The 20,132-nt window shown below is 39.4% G+C and overlaps 1 protein-coding gene across 1 annotated transcript in view; it reads right to left on the reverse strand.

Annotated features, from left to right (window-relative positions):
• The window catches only part of MSH2 (mutS homolog 2), a gene marked incomplete in the record, with an annotated part of 816,329 nt that overhangs the window by 781,081 nt on the left and 15,116 nt on the right, over positions 1-20,132 (reverse strand). The window contains 3 exon segments of the mRNA XM_053712233.1: positions 3,128-3,261; positions 17,578-17,727; positions 18,635-18,781. Coding sequence (XP_053568208.1) covers positions 3,128-3,261; positions 17,578-17,727; positions 18,635-18,781 — 431 coding nt within the window.

Genomic DNA, 20,132 nt, shown 5'->3' on the forward strand with positions numbered 1-20,132 from the left:
GCCCATTAAAAAAACACTAGTATAGTGCTTCCTTAAAAACATGCTCAAGCTATCCAATTGGTCGAATTCCACCCAATCAGATCCCACTGATCATTTACCCAATTCCTGGCCCTGATATATGCCTACTCTCAAACATTGGAATAATCCGTTATGAACAGAACCCCATTACGTTCCTTCTCCATATTTCATATGTACATAAGTACACACGTTCCTTCTCCATATTTCATATGTACATAAGTACAGTCCGCTTTCAGTGAACCTCAGGAGAGCATGAGGGAGCCTTTTTCCATTATTAATAGTGTAGATGTATAACCAGACAAAATTAGAGAGAATCATAAGTAGTATACTTGGATTATAATTCCAAATTAGATCTGAACTAGAACTGACAATATTTAGTGAATAAACTTTGAATGCTAATTTATACCGGATTTGTGTGTAGTCTGTGGACGAGGATACAGAATGATTTCATCAAATACATATGGCGGTATAAATTAGCGTAATTCTGTAGACAAAATGGGATTAATCCTTTAGCGTGACAGAAAATTTGGTGATAATGAAAACATTAAGGTGTGGAAATGTTTGAAAGTAGGCATATATCAGGAATTGGTTAAATGATCAGTGTGATCTGATTGGGTGGAATTCGACCAATTGTATAGCTAGAGCATGTTTTTAAGGAAGCACTATACTAGTGTTTTTTTAATGGGCTTAGAGTACAGCGCAAGCCAAAACGCGTCAGCCGCAATTCAGTCTAGCTAAGGGGGACATCTGTTCCGACCTCCCTATCTGTATGCAGATGAATCTAAAGTTTTTAAACTACTTCATCAATAAAAAATTTTTTAATGCTTATACACAGTTGGGGCCATCCAGTGAAGCACGGATCTTTGCAACGGAATAGCTCAAGATAGGCTGGCTGCCTGCCTCAACACACACCCACGCGCTAACCAATAGTCGTCCGAACCGGCTCCCAGACGAGGATACGTCACACGCTGAAGCGAGAGAAGACAAGCTGTGTGTAGAGAGAGGCCTCTGTGGTGGGATGCGATAAGCCGCCGGCGCTTCGGAAACCCTCCGGTCACTGAGAATAGGAGGGTAAGATTGTTCCACACGTACTTTAATACACACTGTGCAAATTGTTAACACCCCGTTATGAGATTGGACACATGATTAAATAGTATCTCAAAGAATTTGTCTTACTATCATCTCGATCCGATCGGCTAATCGCGGCTGTGGCTGTCTTACAGGTGTATTTGCAAATATATGTGATGTGGTTAAGTGTGGTTTACCCAAAATTACTATACACTTTAAATTGGTTGGTTATTTGTATTGCACTGGGTATCTACACTTACTGTAATAGAAGCTTAAGACTAACTAAATCCCAGAGGTTTTGCTACCTATATTCTGGAATATTAATACCAGTATAAAGATTGTTGTTTACAACCTGGGTATATATTTATTCCAGTGGGTTTTTGGAGACCCCATATAAGTCTACCTTTCAAAGTCAATACTGGACAAGTGGGTGTGTGTGATCTGTATCTGTGCAATTGTATCAGACAACAGTATAATGGATTGTTGACGTCATTATAAGGAATAATTAGACATTTGACCCTGTATCCCATCATCAATTTTGTTACTTTGTTCAGCTAATCCGCAAAATGTGGTCTGTTAGGGAGGCCTGAGGACAGGTTTGAAAACCAGTGATCTAAGGACTAATAGATCAATTTTTCTCTGAAATAACAATGACAGGAATCAATATAAATGTGGGACCTTGTTGATTTTTGGTCCAGTAGTGTTTTTGTGTGGGTTATTTTTTTTCCCTTATGTTTTTGCTACATGTCAGTGTGCACAAGAATAAGAGCATACATCATGTTGGGTTAAGCAACCCCTACAAGAAATCAGAATGGTGTGTAACTGTAAATGTATCTACTATTTGTATGGTTAGTTATTTTATACATACTAATTTTCTGTAAAAACTGCAAGATCGTAAAATAACAAAATAAAAAAAATGTATGCTTGCCTGATAAATTTATTTCTTTCCGGACATGGAGCATCCACAACGTAATTCCAATTACCAGTGGGATATTCACTCCTGGCTATCAGGAGGAGACAAATAGCACCCCAGCAAAGCTGTTAAGTGTCACTGCCCTTTCCCATTAGCCTCAGACATTTAGCTGAAGGGAAATGGAAAAAGAAGACAACACAAAAAGGTGTAGAGGTGCCTGAGGTTTAGAAAAAATTACTGTCTAATCTTAAAGTGAATGTCAATTTTCATTAATGAGTGCCCGGTTTTTAAAAATACTTTTAAAAACAGGGGCACTTTCATTGATGAAAATTAACATTGCACTGGATTTGAAGAAATACTTACCTTTTACTCCTGCAAAGCCGGATCGACGATCCCCCTCCTTCTTCTTCCTGCTGTAGACCACAGCAATGACGAAACTGGCTTCCTACAATCACAGCCAGGCATCACGAGGGGTGCAAGCCATGATTGGAGGAAGACTGTTTTGTTATTTCTGACGTAAGTACAGAGGAACTGAGGCTGAGATCGGCGATCCGGTTTTGCAGGAGTAAAAGGTAAGTATTTCTTCAAATCCAGTGCAATGTTAATTTTCATCAATGAAAGTGCCCCTGTTTTTAAAAGTATTTTTAAAAAACGGGCACTCACTGATGAAAATTTAAGGGAGGGGTCGTGGTCCCCAACGTCATTCCAATTACTAGTTAGAATCAATACCCAAGCTAGAGGACATGGAATGAACAGGGAGGGAGAACAAGACAGGTAGACTTAAACAGAAGGCACCCCAGCTTGAAGAACCTTTCTCCCAAAAGAGTGATAACTAGCTTTACTCAGCGAGGGAACCAGCTACATTTAGTTGTACAGCGCAATCGTGCATGCTGTGATTAGAAAAAAGCTGCAGTGCCGAAGAGGATGGAGATGCAGGTAAGTTAAGAACACTTTTGGGGGCTTATATATTTAACTTACTTTCTTTTTTACAGTTATTATTACTTATATAGTGCAGAAATTAAGTAACATTTTCTATGTTTACTGACCCTATTAATACAAGATAGACAAATAAGCCCTTAATATTTACCACCAGAAGTAATCCTGCACTAAACAGAAATTCTCACATACCGTTCTTCAATCCTGTTTTTGTCCATAAGCGGTTGCTTGATCCACTGATTTATCAACCTTTGCCCTTGAGGAGTTTTGCACTTATTTAATAACCCAGCCAAAGACTGTGTGCCAGTGGTATCTTCAGCAGATCCCTAAAGGAAACACAGATAAGCGCCATAAATACCTCCATCATTAAATTAAAAACAATACAGGTTTTCCACAGCTTAAGAGATCTGGACCATATTTATAAAGAATCTATACTCTTTACATGGCACTGTGAATCATCTTTCTATTCTTGCTTTGCTTGCAAAAGGACAGAACAGACATCCTTGCTACAGATCAAATAAAAAGTAGTGATGTGTCCGAAAAACAAATACAGATGAATTAAGTGTAAAACGGTTTGCGGTTCTCACTCTGTTCTCTTGATTTCAAACAAAAATGGTGTTTAGGGATTTATATGCTAAAGATTTTTCCAGCAACATCACAAATCAACTGTTTTAGGGTTGAAAAAAAAATGTAAAGTTGAAACATTTTAATGCGTTATTCTCAGAGCACTTTGCTGCTTGCTACAAAGTCACTGATCTGGGCCGATCCTTAAACACACACACAGACAAGAATTTTTTTTTTAAAGTTAAATGTAAACTTTCAAGAATGAGTGCCCGGTTTTTAAAAATACAATAAAAAACAGGGGCACTTTCAATCACAAAAGTTTAAATTTCACCCGTTTTCTTAAAGCCATTCCAGCGCTTCACCAGCCCGTCGCAAGCATCTTCATACGTCAGCAATGACGATTCCGGCATCCTCCGATCACGGCTCCCCCCCCCCCGGGGGAATCATTACTTGAGGCAACGACGTGATTGGAGGAAGCCGGTTTCGTCATTGCTGGGTAAGTTAACCAGGAAGAAGCAGGCGAGAGCATCGGCGATCCTGTGTTTCAGAAGAAAAATGTAAGTATTTTTAAAATCAATGTCAATTTTTATGAATGAAAGTGCCCCGGTTTCTAATAGTTTTTTTAACAAAATGAGCACTTTCACATGAAAATTGGCATTCACTTTAAATGTCTAAAACTAATTGCTAGTTTAAGTACTTAAACCAGAAACCTTTAGAATGTGTCCATTTTAAAAGTGGCTTATACAACAATTTCAACCTCAATGAAAAAAAAAAAAAATGAACTTTGTAAACCAATTATAGCAATTCCTTTCTGACAAATATTGATAGTATGTTTTAAAATACAATAATCTTAGCCAGGTGGTGCACCCACTAACCAAGGTCCTGGGGAAACAATGTAAAGTATACACAATACATTGAACAAATCTTACTAAAGAATTGTTAAGGACACAGTTAGGCTTTGATTAACAGAAACCCTAAAAAAAGTTCACTCCTGACTGAGTACAAAACAAAAACAAAAAAGGAAATTAATGCTTACCTGATAAATTTATTTCTTTTACGATATGACGAGTCCACGGATTTCATCCTTACTTATGGGATATCGCCTCCTGGTCAGCAGGAGGAGGCAAAGAGCACCACAACAGAGCTGTATATATAGCTCCTCCCTTCCCTCCCACTCCAGTCATTCGACCGAAGTTGGAAAGAGAAAGGAAAAGCCAAGGTACAGAGGTGACTGAAGTTTAACAAAAATAAAGACCTGTCTTAGAAAATGACAGGGTGGGCCGTGGACTTGTCATATCGTAAAAAAAATAACTTTATCTTTTACAAGATATGACGAGTCCACGGATTTTATCCTTACTTATGGGATACAATACTAAAGCTATAGGACACGGATGAAAGGGAGGGACAAGACAGGAACCTAATAAGAAGGCACCACTGCTTGAAGAAACTTTCTCCCAAAAACAGCCTCTGACGAGGCAAAAGTATCAAATTTGGAAAATTTGGAAAAATTGTGAAGAGACGACCAAGTTGCCACCTTGCAAATCAGATCAACAGAAGCATCATTTTTGAATGCCCATGAGGAAGCCACAGCCCTAGTAGAATGAGCCGTAATTCTTTCAGGAGGCTGCTGTACAGCAGTCTCATATGCAAAACGGATGATACTCTTCAGCCAAAAAGAAAGAGGTAGCCGTAGCTTTCTGACCCCTACGTTTTCCAAAGAAAACAACAAATAATGAAGATGATTGACGAAATTCTTTAGTCGCCTGCAAGTAAAACTTCAGGGCACAGACCACATTTAAGTTATGTAACAGATGCTCCTTCTTAGAAGGATTAGGACACAATGAAGGAACAACAATTTCCTGATTAATATTTTTGTTAGAAGCAACCTTAGGAAGAAAACCAGGTTTGGTACGCAACACCACCTTATTAGAATGCAAAATAAGATAAGGAGAATCACATTGTAATGCCGAAAGCTCGGAGAATCTGCGAGCAGAAGAAATAGCTACCAGAAATAAAACCTTCCAAGATAATAACTTAATATCTATGGAATGCATAGATTCAAACGGAACCCCTTGAAGAACATTAAGAACTAAATTCAAACTCCAAGGAGGAGCAATTGATCTAAACACAGGTCTGATTCTAGTCAGAGCCTGACAAAAAAAATTGAACATCTGGAACGTCTGTCAGACGCTTATGTAGCAAGATAGACAAAGCAGAAATCTGCCAATTTAAGGAACTTGCTGACAACCCTTTCTCCAGTCCTTCCTGGAGAAAAGACAAAATCCTAGGAATCCTAACCCTACTGCATGAGTAGCCCTTGGATTCACACCAACAAAGATATTTACGCCATATCTTAAGGTAAATTTTTCTAGTAACAGGCTTACGTGCCTGAATCAAGGTATCAATGACCAAGTCAGAAAACCCTCGCTTAAATAAAATCAAGCGTTCAATCTCCAAGCAGTCAGCTGCAGAGAAATTAGATTTGGATGATGGAAGGGTCCCTGAATAAGAAGGTCCTGCCTCAATGGAAGCTTCCACGGTGGCAGAGATGACATGTCCACCAGATCGGCATACCAAGTCCTGCGAGGCCACGCACGAGCGATGAGGATCACCAAAGCCCTCTCCTGTTTGACTCGAGCAATCACCCTAGGAAGGAGAGCAAATGGAGGGAACACATAAGCTAGGTTGAACGACCAAGGCACTGTCAAGGTATCAGTTCGACCTGAAGATCCCTGAACCTGGATCCGTATCTCAGGAGCTTGGCATTCTGACGAGATGCCATAAGATCCAGCTCCGGCCTGCCCCATCTGAGAACCAGATTGGCAAAGACTTCTGGATGAAGTTTCCCATTCCCCTGGATGAAATGTGTCTGCTCAAAAAATCCGCCTCCCAGTTGTCCACTCCTGGGATGTAGATTGCCGACAGATAACAAGAGTGAGTTTCCGCCCACTGAATTATCTTGGCTAATTCTGTCATCGCTAAGGAACTCCTTGTTCCTCCCTGATGATTGATGTAAGCTACAGTCGTGATGCTGTCTGACTGGAAACTGATGAATTTGGCCGAAGCCAACTGAGGCCAAGCCCGAAGCGCATTGAATATTGCTTTCAACTCCAGAATATTGATGGGAAGTAGAGACTCCAACCGAGTCCACACACCCTGAGCCTTCAGGGAGTTACAAACTGCACCCCATCCTATCAGGCTGGCGTCCGTTGTCACTATCACCCAACCTATCATCCTGCGATAACCACCATAGAAGAAAGTCCCTTGTCTCCTGATCCAGATCTATTTGAGGAGACAAATTTGCATAATCTCCATTCCATTGTCTGAGCATGCTCAGTTGTAGAGGTCTGAGATGAAGACAAGCAAACGGAATGATGTCCATTGCTGCCACCATCAATCCAATTGCCTCCATGCACTAAGCCCCCGACGGCCGAGGATTGGACTGAAGGGATCGGCATGTATTGTCCGGAAAGGCAAACCTCAGGAATTTGTAATAATCTCTGTGGATAGGAACATGAAAATATGCATCCTTTAGATCCATGGTAGTCATAAATTGACCCTCCTGGATCAATGGAAGAATGGTACGAATAGTTTCCATCTTTAAAGATGGAACTCTGAGAAACTTGTTTAGACTATTGAGATCTAAGATAAGTCTGAACGTTCCCTCTTTTGTTAGGAACTACAAACAGACCTGATACAGTCCCTGTCCCTGTGAAGGAACGGACAAGGGAATCCCAAAGAAGAGAGGGCTCACTCACAATGTAAGAACACCTCTCATTGAGATGATAAATCTGGATGCCCTTTATATCAAATCAATGCGCTGCCGCACAGGTGTGCACGAAGCCGGATGCTACAGCAAATCTTATAAAACAGACCCTCCACCCACTTGTTCATAGGGTCTTAGAATGCCCAACTATCCTCAACAGGAATAGTAGATTGCTTAGCCAAAATGGAAATAGTCCCCTCCACCTTAGGAACCGTCCGTCCAGAGTCCCTGACAGCGTCAGCTATCAGGAACATCACCAAGAATTCGGAAAATCCCAAAGCATATCCCTCCTTAATATGGAGGAAGCATTGGAAATAGTAACTACTAAAAAACTTCCTCTAGGAATGTTCCCCACCTCGTGGAAACACCATAACTCCGCACGAAATGTAAAAGGAACCGTAGGGCACCGAATGTGGGTCATAGATTTCCAAGGAACACTTATAGGAGAAAAGAATGGCATAACTTAACCATTATCAACCTGTTCCTAATAGCCACCTCCTTAAAGAGAGTAGGTACAAGAACATTTTTTTTTTATAAAAAGAAGGTACACACAAAAATGAAAACAAGTTTCATTATGTACGCTCTTGTTCCATCCCGAATCACAAGGGATGAATGAACAAAGAAACAGAAATTCCTTGATAAAATTTGCACATAAAAAGACATTACTGTCTCTTTAAATCTTCAAAGAAACTGTCTTTTTGTGCAGTTGTTCCATCCTTTAGACACAAAGGAGGATATAACAAATAAACAGCTGAATTTATGCAATAAAAATAACATTAAAAAAACGGTACTGTCTCTTTAAATCCTGAAAGAAACTGCCCTTTGTGTGCAGTTGTTCCATCCTATAGACACAAAGGAGGAAACAGCTGAATTTATGCAATAAAAATAACATGTAAAAAAAAAAAATGGTACTGTCTCTTTAAATCTTGAAAGAAATTGTGGCATGGGTTAACCAGTGACACCAGACTCCTAATCGTATTAGGAGTATCACAACAAAAATAAACACATGAAAATAAGTTATTGTTTAAAGGTAATGCCAGCTTCTGAATACAAGCTGCAAGCAGCTGCAAAGGCATTGCTGGAGACAGGACTCTCTAAAATTCGAAAGTAACCTCACGTTATATGTGCTCCTGTTCTGTTCCAAATTTAATTGAACAAAACAACAGGAATTAAAGTGAGCAATAACAAAGAACGTTTGTCCCTGCCCCCTTAAATGTTTTTCCTTGGGAGTGTGTATTCACATTAATTTACAATACAAAGCCCACATTTGAATTAGAACTGATCAGATACGGCAATTACATCACACTTTAAAATTGCTCCATCTGACCCCGTGCAGCACAGTACTAACACCACCTTCTGACCCATCACTAAGCCTATGAAAAAAACTCTACCCTCCGATCACAAAGGAAGTGTAGAGCGCAAAAGTGACATAGCCCCGCCCCTCTTGGGCGTAACGGACTCCATCTCCCAGCATCCCAACCCACAGTGAGAAATACTAGCCGAAACCGGCGCCAAAGTAACTCGGCCCTTTGTGGGTGTGACGGCTCTAACTCATTGCACCTTGATTGACTGTGCCATGAGTCCAAACAATTGAGCCAAAAAAAACGGTGCGAACCTGACTCAGCCCACCGTGGGCGTCACAGATCTCAAACTCCCGGTCGCCATTATGATCCTATAGATCGGGCACCGGGAGATATATTAACCACTAAAATTGTACATTACTGACATGCGAGTTATCTGGGAGGCCTATACCACATGCATTAAGTCACACTTAAGCTTTGGGAGACTTTTGATACATAAATCTGCACTAGACACTCCTGTATTCTAAAACAAGGCAGATTGGGGCCAAGTCTTCTACCGGATGGTAGGTAGCACCATCTATCAGCCAACAACAGAAGTTAGTCCTCTCCCGGTCTGCATAGTTACTGCCCAGACCAAAGGGAACAACAGAACATTGTTTGTCCAGCCTTACTGTCCATAACACGGTACAATCACCTGTCACATAAAGAGTCCTATCTAAAATTGTGCTCACTTTTTTTCTGAGAGTGTACATCCCCAGAAATAATAAAGTTAGCACTTACCTCGAAAGCTGTGCGACAGCATGGCAGTCCAGCAGGTTTGCAGAGGTCCTCTCCCTCCCATAGCTCTGTGGACAAAGAGCAGCCTGAGTTAAAAGTGCTTAGGCTATCTGTATTAGGGCAGCAAACAATGTATAGGAGGGTGCAGTGAGAATTATGTCCCACCAGTTCCTATTGCCTTAAAGCCACCAAATGCTTCTCTTTTTTTTTTACTGAAGAGAGTGATTTGGTCTAGGCTACACCCTGGCACAAAGTAGTACACAGTGGCACCACGCTAAAAAAATACTAAAACACTAAATTGAAGAATCTTTACCAACACCTCACTCTGCCTCTTCCTATCACTAACGCAGGCAAAGAGAATGACTGGGGTGGGAGGGAAGGGCGGAGCTATATATACAGCTCTGCTGTGCTGCTCTTTGCCTCCTCCTGCTGACCAGGAGGCGTTATCCCATAAGTAAGGATGAAATCTGTGGACTCGTCATATCTTGTAAAAGAAATATGGGTTTCGCAAGCAAAACAACATGTAGACTAAAATGTAAACATTGCTCTTTCTAATAGAAAGGCCTGCAGTGACATGACTGATGAATCAATAGAAAAAAAAAAAAAAAAAAAAAACACATCCTCCCCAATTAACTTGAAAAATAATTTGTGCTTTTATCCTAGCCTTGTACAGTCACATCTCAGGGATAGAGGAAAGATCTCTTTTTTTTGGACAATCAGGGTTAGATATATCAAGGGCTAGGAGAATTCTCCTTTGTATTCTCCTCCAAGTTCACTGCAGCTCGTCCTTGGAGAGGCACACCAGTGCGCACAAATGATTAAAAAAAATTGCACGTAATCATTTGCACTGTTTGGAAGGCGAGCTGGGGCAGATTATGTTGAAATTTCTCCACACGAAAAAAGCAAGTTCTGATTAATCATTTCAAACCCGTAGTTTTTTAGGTTGTATTTTTTTGCAAATGTGTGCACTAATTTTGGTGTGTTACCACAATACATTTTTACTTTAATTTTGTTATAATAATGAGCCTATATAAAACTTAAAAAATCAAATTGTTAATATAATCTTTGTCGGGCAATTTTACTTTCTATATTTGGCATATGTATCTAGCCAAAGATAGACCTGCTAGAATCAGAAAGTAATCCATCAGAAATTCATGTGAACATGACAAGCTCAAAAACCATGATTTCCAATGCTTTTATCCGCAGTACCTATGGAGAACTATAATGCTCATATTTGTAGGACAACCTTGTGTTCTCCAAAGGCACAAAAAAAAAATGATAAATTGGTAACTGGCGCTAAAGCCAAGTCGAACTACAGGAAATGCGAATAAAACTAGCAAATGTAATCATTTTTTAGCACACCGGTACACCTTGGCAAATGCGAACAAAGAAATGTTTAGTCAGTTTTGCCCGTTTTTAGGCGCACTTTGCATCAATAAATCAGGGTATTCAGTCGTATGCCGATTTATGGGCCCTTGCCTTGATAAATCCTGCTCTCAGATGGCTAACAGATTTTAGAAACCAATAAACTGGGCAAAAGCTTATATATAAAGCTCCAGCAGTCTCGTCTGTTAAGTTAGAGCTGGAGTTCCTTAACTCCAGGCATCTGCCTGCATATAGAACCGGAGCGTGATCGGCGCTCTGGTTCCATCGGCAGGCAGATTGCAGATCGTAACAATCATCTGCTTGTGCCGGCAGTAGGTGATCCGGGAGGCAGGTGGGCTGTTAAACACTGAGGTGTAGGGTTCACTATTCTTAAAATTACATGCTCTAATGAACAAGAGCATTTTATTTTGTTTTGACTAACTTGGCACTTTAACGTATACACAATAACTCTGGTGCTTGCGTTTCTTGCCTCCCATATTGGAACGTTTTACACAGACACTACAAAGAATTGTACTTTTAAAGATACACAACAAATATATAAAACAGTAAGAAAAAACATAATTTATGTAAGAACTTACCTGATAAATTCATTTCTTTCATATTAGCAAGAGTCCATGAGCTAGTGACGTATGGGATATACATTCCTACCAGGAGGGGCAAAGTTTCCCAAACCTCAAAATGCCTATAAATACACCCCTCACCACACCCACAATTCAGTTTAACGAATAGCCAAGAAGTGGGGTGATAAAGTGCGAAAGCATATAAAATAAGGAATTGGAATAATTGTGCTTTATACAAAATCATAACCACCACAAAAAAAGGGCGGGCCTCATGGACTCTTGCTAATATGAAAGAAATGAATTTATCAGGTAAGTTCTTACATAAATTATGTTTTCTTTCATGTAATTAGCAAGAGTCCATGAGCTAGTGACGTATGGGATAATGACTACCCAAGATGTGGATCTTTCCACACAAGAGTCACTAGAGAGGGAGGGATAAAATAAAGACAGCCAATTCCTGCTGAAAATAATCCACACCCAAAAATAAAGTTTAACGAAAAACATAAGCAGAAGATTCAAACTGAAACCGCTGCCTGAAGTACTTTTCTACCAAAAACTGCTTCAGAAGAAGAAAATACATCAAAATGGTAGAATTTAGTAAAAGTATGCAAAGAAGACCAAGTTGCTGCTTTGCAAATCTGGTCAACCGAAGCTTCATTCCTAAACGCCCAGGAAGTAGAAACTGACCTAGTAGAATGAGCTGTAATTCTCTGAGGCGGAGTTTTACCCGACTCAACATAGGCAAGATGAATTAAAGATTTCAACCAAGATGCCAAAGAAATGGCAGAAGCTTTCTGGCCTTTTCTAGAACCGGAAAAGATAACAAATAAACTAGAAGTCTTACGGAAAGATTTCGTAGCTTCAACATAATATTTCAAAGCTCTAACAACATCCAAAGAATGCAACGATTTCTCCTTAGAATTCTTAGGATTAGGACATAATGAAGGAACCACAATTTCTCTACTAATGTTGTTGGAATTCACAACTTTAGGTAAAAAATTCAAAAGAAGTTCGCAACACCGCCTTATCCTGATGAAAAATCAGAAAAGGAGACTCACAAGAAAGAGCAGATAATTCAGAAACTCTTCTGGCAGAAGAGATGGCCAAAAGGAACAAAACTTTCCAAGAAAGTAATTTAATGTCCAATGAATGCATAGGTTCAAACGGAGGAGTTTGAAGAGCTCCCAGAACCAAATTCAAACTCCAAGGAGGAGAAATTGACTTAATAACAGGTTTTATACGAACCAAAGCTTGTACAAAACAATGAATATCAGGAAGAACAGCAATCTTTCTGTGAAAAAGAACAGAAAGCAGAGATTTGTCCTTTCAAAGAACTTGCGGACAAACCCTTATCTAAACCATCCTGAAGAAACTGTAAAATTCTCGGTATTCTAAAAGAATGCCAAGAAAAATGATGAGAAAGACACCAAGAAATATAAGTCTTCCAGACTCTATAATATATCTCTCGAGATACAGATTTACGAGCCTGTAACATAGTATTAATCACAGAGTCAGAGAAACCTCTTTGACCAAGAATCAAGCATTCAATCTCCATACCTTTAAATTTAAGGATTTCAGATCCTGATGGAAAAAAGGACCTTGTGACAGAAGGTCTGGTCTTAACGGAAGAGTCCACGGTTGGCAAGAGGCCATCCGGACAAGATCCGCATACCAAAACCTGTGAGGCCATGCCGGAGCTACCAGCAGAACAAACGAGCATTCCTTCAGAATCTTGGAGATTACTCTTGGAAGAAGAACTAGAGGCGGAAAGATATAGGCAGGATGATACTTCCAAGGAAGTGATAATGCATCCACTGCCTCCGCCTGAGGATCCCGGGATCTGGACAGATACCTGGGAAGTTTCTTGTTTAGATGGGACGCCATCAGATCTATTTCTGGAAGTTCCCACATTTGAACAATCTGAAGAAATACCTCTGGGTGAAGAGACCATTCGCCCGGATGCAACGTTTGGCGACTGAGATAATCCGCTTCCCAATTGTCTATACCTGGGATATGAACCGCAGAGATTAGACAGGAGCTGGATTCCGCCCAAACCAAAATTCGAGATACTTCTTTCATAGCCAGAGGACTGTGAGTCCCTCCTTGATGATTGATGTATGCCACAGTTGTGACATTGTCTGTCTGAAAACAAATGAACGATTCTCTCTTCAGAAGAGGCCAAAACTGAAGAGCTCTGAAAATTGCACGGAGTTCCAAAATATTGATCGGTAATCTCACCTCCTGAGATTCCCAAACTCCTTGTGCCGTCAGAGATCCCCACACAGCTCCCAAACCTGTGAGACTTGCATCTGTTGAAATTACAGTCCAGGTCTGAAGCACAAAAGAAGCCCCCTGAATTAAACGATGGTGATCTGTCCACCATGTTAGAGAGTGTCGAACAATCGGTTTTAAAGATATTAATTGAGATATCTTTGTGTAATCCTTGCACCATTGCTTCAGCATACAGAGCTGAAGAGGTCGCATGTGAAAACGAGCAAAGGGGATCGCGTCCGATGCAGCAGTCATAAGACCTAGAATTTCCATGCATAAGGCTACCGAAAGGAATGATTGTGACTGAAGGTTTCGACAAGCTGCAATCAATTTTAGACGTCTCTTGTCTGTTAAAGACAGAGTCATGGACATTGAATCCATCTGGAAACCCAGAAAGGTTACCCTTGTCTGAGGAATCAAAGAACTTTTTGGTAAATTGATCCTCCAACCATGATCTTGAAGAAACAACACAAGTCGATTCGTATGAGATTCTGCTAAATGTAAAGACTGAGCAAGTACCAAGATATCGTCCAAATAAGGAAATACCACAATACCCTGTTCTCTGATTACAGACAGAAGGGCACCGAGAACCTTTGTAAAAATTCTTGGAGCTGTAGCTAGGCCAAACGGCAGCGCCACAAACTGGTAATGCTTGTCCAGAAAAGAGAATCTCAGGAACTGATAATGATCTGGATGAATCGGAATATGCAGATATGCATCCTGTAAATCTATTGTGGACATATAATTCCCTTGCTGAACAAAAGGCAAGATAGTCCTTACAGTTACCATCTTGAACGTTGGTATTCTTACATAACGATTCAATATTTTTAGATCCAGAACTGGTCTGAAGGAATTCTCCTTCTTTGGTACAATGAAGAGATTTGAATAAAACCCCATCCCCTGTTCCGGAACTGGAACTGGCATAATTACTCCAGTCAACTCTAGATCTGAAACACAATTCAGAAATGCTTGAGCTTTTACTGGATTTACTGGGACACGGGAAAGAAAAAATCTCTTTGCAGGAGGTCTCATCTTGAAACCAATTCTGTACCCTTCTGAAACAATGCTCTGAATCCAAAGATTGTGAACAAAATTGATCCAAATTTCCTTGAAAAAACGTAACCTGCCCCCTACCAGCTGAGCTGGAATGAGGGCCGCACCTTCATGTGGACTTAGAAGCAGGCTTTGCCCTTCTAGCTGGCTTGGATTTATTCCAGACTGGAGATGGTTTCCAAACTGAAACTGCTCCTGAGGATGAAGGATCAGGCTTTTGTTCTTTTTTGAAACGAAAGGAACGAAAACGATTATTAGCCCTACTTTTACCTTTAGATTTTTTATCCTGTGGTAAAAAAGTTCCTTTCCCACCAGTAACAGTTGAAATAATGGAATCCAACTGAGAACCAAATAATTTGTTACCCTGGAAAGAAATGGAAAGTAAAGTTGATTTAGAAGCCATATCAGCATTCCAAGTTTTAAGCCATAAAGCTCTTCTAGCTAAAATAGCTAGAGACATAAACCTGACGTCAACTCTGATAATATCAAAAATGGCATCACAGATAAAATTATTAGCATGCTGTAGAAGAATAATAATATCATGAGAATCATGATGTGTTACTTGTTGTGCTAAAGTTTCCAACCAGAAAGTTGAAGCTGCAGCAACATCAGCCAAAGATATAGCAGGTCTAAGAAGATTACCTGAACACAGATAAGCTTTTCTTAGAAAGGATTCAATTTTCCTATCTAAAGGATCCTTAAACGAAGTACCATCTGACGTAGGAATAGTAGTACGTTTAGCAAGGGTAGAAATAGTCCCATCAACTTTAGGGATTTTGTCCCAAAATTCTAATCTGTCAGAAGGCACAGGATATAATTGCTTAAAACGTTTAGAAGGAGTAAATGAATTACCCAATTTATCCCATTCTTTGGAAATTACTGCAGAAATAGCATTAGGAACAGGAAAAACTTCTGGAATAACCACAGGAGCTTTAAATACCTTATCCAAACGTTTAGAATTAGTATCAAGAGGACCAGAATCCTCTATTTCTAAAGCAATTAGTACTTCTTTAAGTAAAGAACGAATAAATTCCATTTTAAATAAATATGAAGATTTATCAGCATCAACCTCTGAGACAGAATCCTCTGAACCAGAAGAGTCATCAGAATCAGAATGATGATGTTCATTTAAAAATTCATCTGTAGGGAGAGAAGTTTTAAAAGATTTTTTACGTTTACTAGAAGGAGAAATAACAGACATAGCCTTCTTTATGGATTCAGAAACAAAATCTCTTATATTATCAGGAACATTCTGCACCTTAGATGTTGAAGGAACTGCAACAGGCAATGGTACTTTACTAAAGGAAATATTATCTGCTTTAACAAGTTTGTCATGACAATCAATACAAACAACAGCTGGAGAAATAGCTACCAAAAGTTTACAGCAGATACACTTAGCTTTGGTAGATTCAGCACTAGACAGCGATTTTCCTGTAGTATCTTCTGACTCAGATGCAACGTGAGACATCTTGCAATATGTAAGAGAAAAAACAACATATATATAAAGCAAAGTTGATCAAATTCCTTAAATGACAGTTTCAGGAATGGGAAAAAATGCCAAAGAACAAGCTTCTAGCAACCAGAAGCAATGAAAAATGAGACTTAAATAATGTGGGGACAAAAGCGACGCCCATATTTTTTCGCGCCAAAAAAACGCCCACATTATTTGGCGCCTAAATGCTTTTTGGCGCCAAAATGACGCCACATCCGGAACGCCGACATTTTTGGCGCAAAATAACGTCAAAAAAAAGACGCAACTTCCGGCGACACGTATGACGCCGGAAACGGAAACGAATTTTTTGCGCCAAAAAAATCCGCGCCAAGAATGACGCAATAAAATGAAGCATTTTCAGCCCCCGCGAGCCTAACAGCCCACAGGGAAGAGTCAAATTTTTGAAGGTAAGAAAAAATGATTAAATCAAATGCATTATCCCAAATATGAAACTGACTGTCTGAAAATAAGCAAAGTTGAACATTCTGAGTCAAGGCAAATAAATGTTTGAATACATATATTTAGAACTTTATAAAAGCGCCCAACCATAGCTTAGAGTGTCACAGAAAATAAGATTTACTTACCCCAGGACACTCATCTACATGTTTGTAGAAAGCCAAACCAGTACTGAAACGAGAATCAGCAGAGGTAATGGTATATATAAGAGTATATTGTCGATCTGAAAAGGGAGGTAAGAGATGAATCTCTACGACCGATAACAGAGAACCTATGAAATAGACCCCTTAGAAGGAGATCACTGCATTCAAATAGGCAATACTCTCCTCACATCCCTCTGACATTCACTGCACGCTGAGAGGAAAACCGGGCTCCAACTTGCTGCGGAGCGCATATCAACGTAGAATCTAGCACAAACTTACTTCACCACCTCCATCGGAGGCAAAGTTTGTAAAACTGAATTGTGGGTGTGGTGAGGGGTGTATTTATAGGCATTTTGAGGTTTGGGAAACTTTGCCCCTCCTGGTAGGAATGTATATCCCATACGTCACTAGCTCATGGACTCTTGCTAATTACATGAAAGAAATACTGTTTTCAGTGAATCACTGAAAACATCTATCAGGATTTTGTACAATGTTATATAGTTATAATAATGTTTTAATAAATCTTTGTTATGAAGCATTACTAAAAAGCAAAGCATAGTGGGAAATCCAACTGTCAGAAATGTTTCCAGCTCTATTAAAATGTTATTAATTCCACAAAGGGTCCATAGGCATACGAACAACATTATGGGCCTGCTATAGGCCCTTAGACATGACTAAAGACTTATAACGGGCGCAAAACTTTGTATGCCTGTGGACCCTGTGTGAAATTAAAGAACCTATTTTATCAAGGCTTTATTCACATTTTGAATTCAAGTGGGATGTGGCAGTTTGAGCCTTTTCAAGATTGATGGTTGTGTGCGGTTATCCAAACTAGTTGATTTTATAGAAAGTTTTTACACAGCAAATATTCACCTGGAATAGATTTAAGGCACCAACAGCTGCATTATCCAGTTTCATGTATTGATTCAGGTCAAAACTTTTCAGCTCAAACTGTCCAAAGTTAGACTCATCAGATAACAGTTCTAAATACTTCATAACCGCAGACAAAGCAGACATGGCAACCTAAAAAAACAACGTAAGTGATTCAAAAGGATGTTCTCATTAATAACAGCTACGTTTTAGGAGTGTCCATTTAAGGAAAGGCTTAGAGTAACAACAGAGAGACATAAAAGCAAAAACATTTTCTATCATGAAAGAGCAACAGTTACATGAGATAAAATATGTTTTTGCATGAAAAGGGTTAAGCAAAAGCTCCTAAAAGGGAAATAAAAGACAAAATTAAAAAGGGACCATAGAGACTTGGTGTATAAGTGTTGTTTTTTTAAATGTATAATCTACATAACCTTTATGCAAAGAATAATCTAGTGTACAATGTCCCTTTATTCTAAGGGCTTCCAAATATTTTCAATTACATCCAAGTGTTTTTTCCTAGGAATAATTTTTTTTTCATATTTCTCTAAAAAAAAAATGAACTAACTACTAGACATATGCATACAGCAGTTTTGTTCCCTGTCAGATCTAAGTGTGTTTCACTTGTACAAGAGGATATTCGGCTCCAAAAAGAACTGAATATCGAAAATAGCCGCCTACTTCCTCATTCGGCAGTGAACAAAACGGCTGTATGCACACGTTTACTAACTAGAAGATTTAAAAAAAAAAAAAAAAAAAAAAAAAAAAGACTCTTGGGCATACAGAGGCAATTACTGCCAAGGAAGTCTGAATTTTCAACAGCTTTTTAACCCTCAAATTAACTATCAATCGCATAAATTTGTATTTAAATTAAAAACATCTAAGTGGAATCTAAGTGACCCTTTTTTTTGCTCACATAAGTGCCCATATAAGCTGTACACAGTTTCGCTGGATAAGAAATCTCAAAGCTTATTGGCTGATACACAACCACATAAGCATGACAAGCCAAGATTTGTCTCTCTTCATTTATAATAGAGGTTAAATTAGCATGCGTGTATACCTGTTTCTCCATCTCAGGCAAAGCAGCACTTGTAACTTGCTCTCCTTTTTTTGCCTTAAGCAAACGGTTCAGGTCTTGTACGCTGTCTTTTGTAGTGAACTCTGCTTTTTTTCTGTCTGTAATGAGAATCCCACCTCTTTGGACAATCTGAAAACACCATTGTGCAAAATGTTACCCACAACACTTAACAGGAAGGGGGGAAAAAAATAATCTATAAGCCATAATTGCTAGTTAATGGATATAACTTTACAATCATTAGTTTCAGGCCACAACGGGTTTTTTCCCCAACCATGTACTACTTAGCTAGTACATATCTTCCCCTCCGAGAAAAACACACTTGTTAGTGCCAAGTATAAACTCGAAGACGTATATTCAAAATCAAGCATAGAGGCAAAAACACATGAATCGCTATTTAAATCCACACTTAAAGGGATACTAAACCCAATTTTTTTTCTTTCATGCTTCAGATAGAGCATGCAATTTTAGGCAACTTTCAAATTGACTCCTATTATCAATTTCTTTGTTCTTTTGCGATCTATATTTAAAAAAGGAGGAATGTGATACATAGGAGTCGGACCATTTTTGGTTGAGAACCTGAGTTATGCTTGCTTATTGGTGGGTAAATGTAAGCCTCCAATAAGCAAGCGTTATCCATGATGCTGCACCTAAAATGGGCTGGATTCTAAGATTTACATAACTGCTTTTAAAATAAAGATAGCAAGAGAACAAAGAAAAAATTATAAAAAGGAGTAAATTAGAAAGTTGCTTAAAATGTCATGCTCTATCTGAATCATGAAAGACAAAATTTGAGTTCAGTGTCCCTTTAAAAGGTAGAAATAATGTGTATGTTGTCAAATATGCTACACTTCCTCACACGCACTCCAGAAAATAATACCGCCTAGCAATTTTTCACACCATGTGGAAGTATTTTAGCCACACAATCTGCACCGAATCACGTTACGCAAGTTATGTACCTGCTTGTTGGAGAATTCCCTGGTAAGCAATGGGTAAAGGAGCAACAACAGCAGAGAACACTACATTTGTTTTAAGTAAGGATGCACCGAAATGAATATTCTGGACCGAAACCGATACCGAAAATTCAGGATGCCCCTGGCCGAAAACCGAAACGAAATTGTTTTTTCTTTTTTAACTAGAGTGTGTGTGTGTAGCTGAGAGAGCTTGTAGACGGGAAAGCTCCAACAAATGGGTGTGGTCACATGTACCGTAGGGTGTGATCTGCAGTGAAACTGGTGGAGCTCTACAAGGGAGAGCGTGGTTATAGCCAGACAACAATACGAGGTGGACATGTGTTTTGTTTTTGGGTGTAGTTATCCGTGCAATGGGCGTGGCTGCACCTGATCCTCTCATCGTATCTCCGTCTAGTTCCTGGTTCGGGTCTCACACTGACCCGTCAGATTATATGTCCGGAGCCCCAAATGGAGACTGCCTATCACCAGGACCACTGGACTTAGCTACGACCTTACGTCCAAGGTGGTTA

This window comes from Bombina bombina, chromosome 4 (assembly GCF_027579735.1).
Source record: "Bombina bombina isolate aBomBom1 chromosome 4, aBomBom1.pri, whole genome shotgun sequence".
Classification (NCBI taxonomy): domain Eukaryota; kingdom Metazoa; phylum Chordata; class Amphibia; order Anura; family Bombinatoridae; genus Bombina; species Bombina bombina.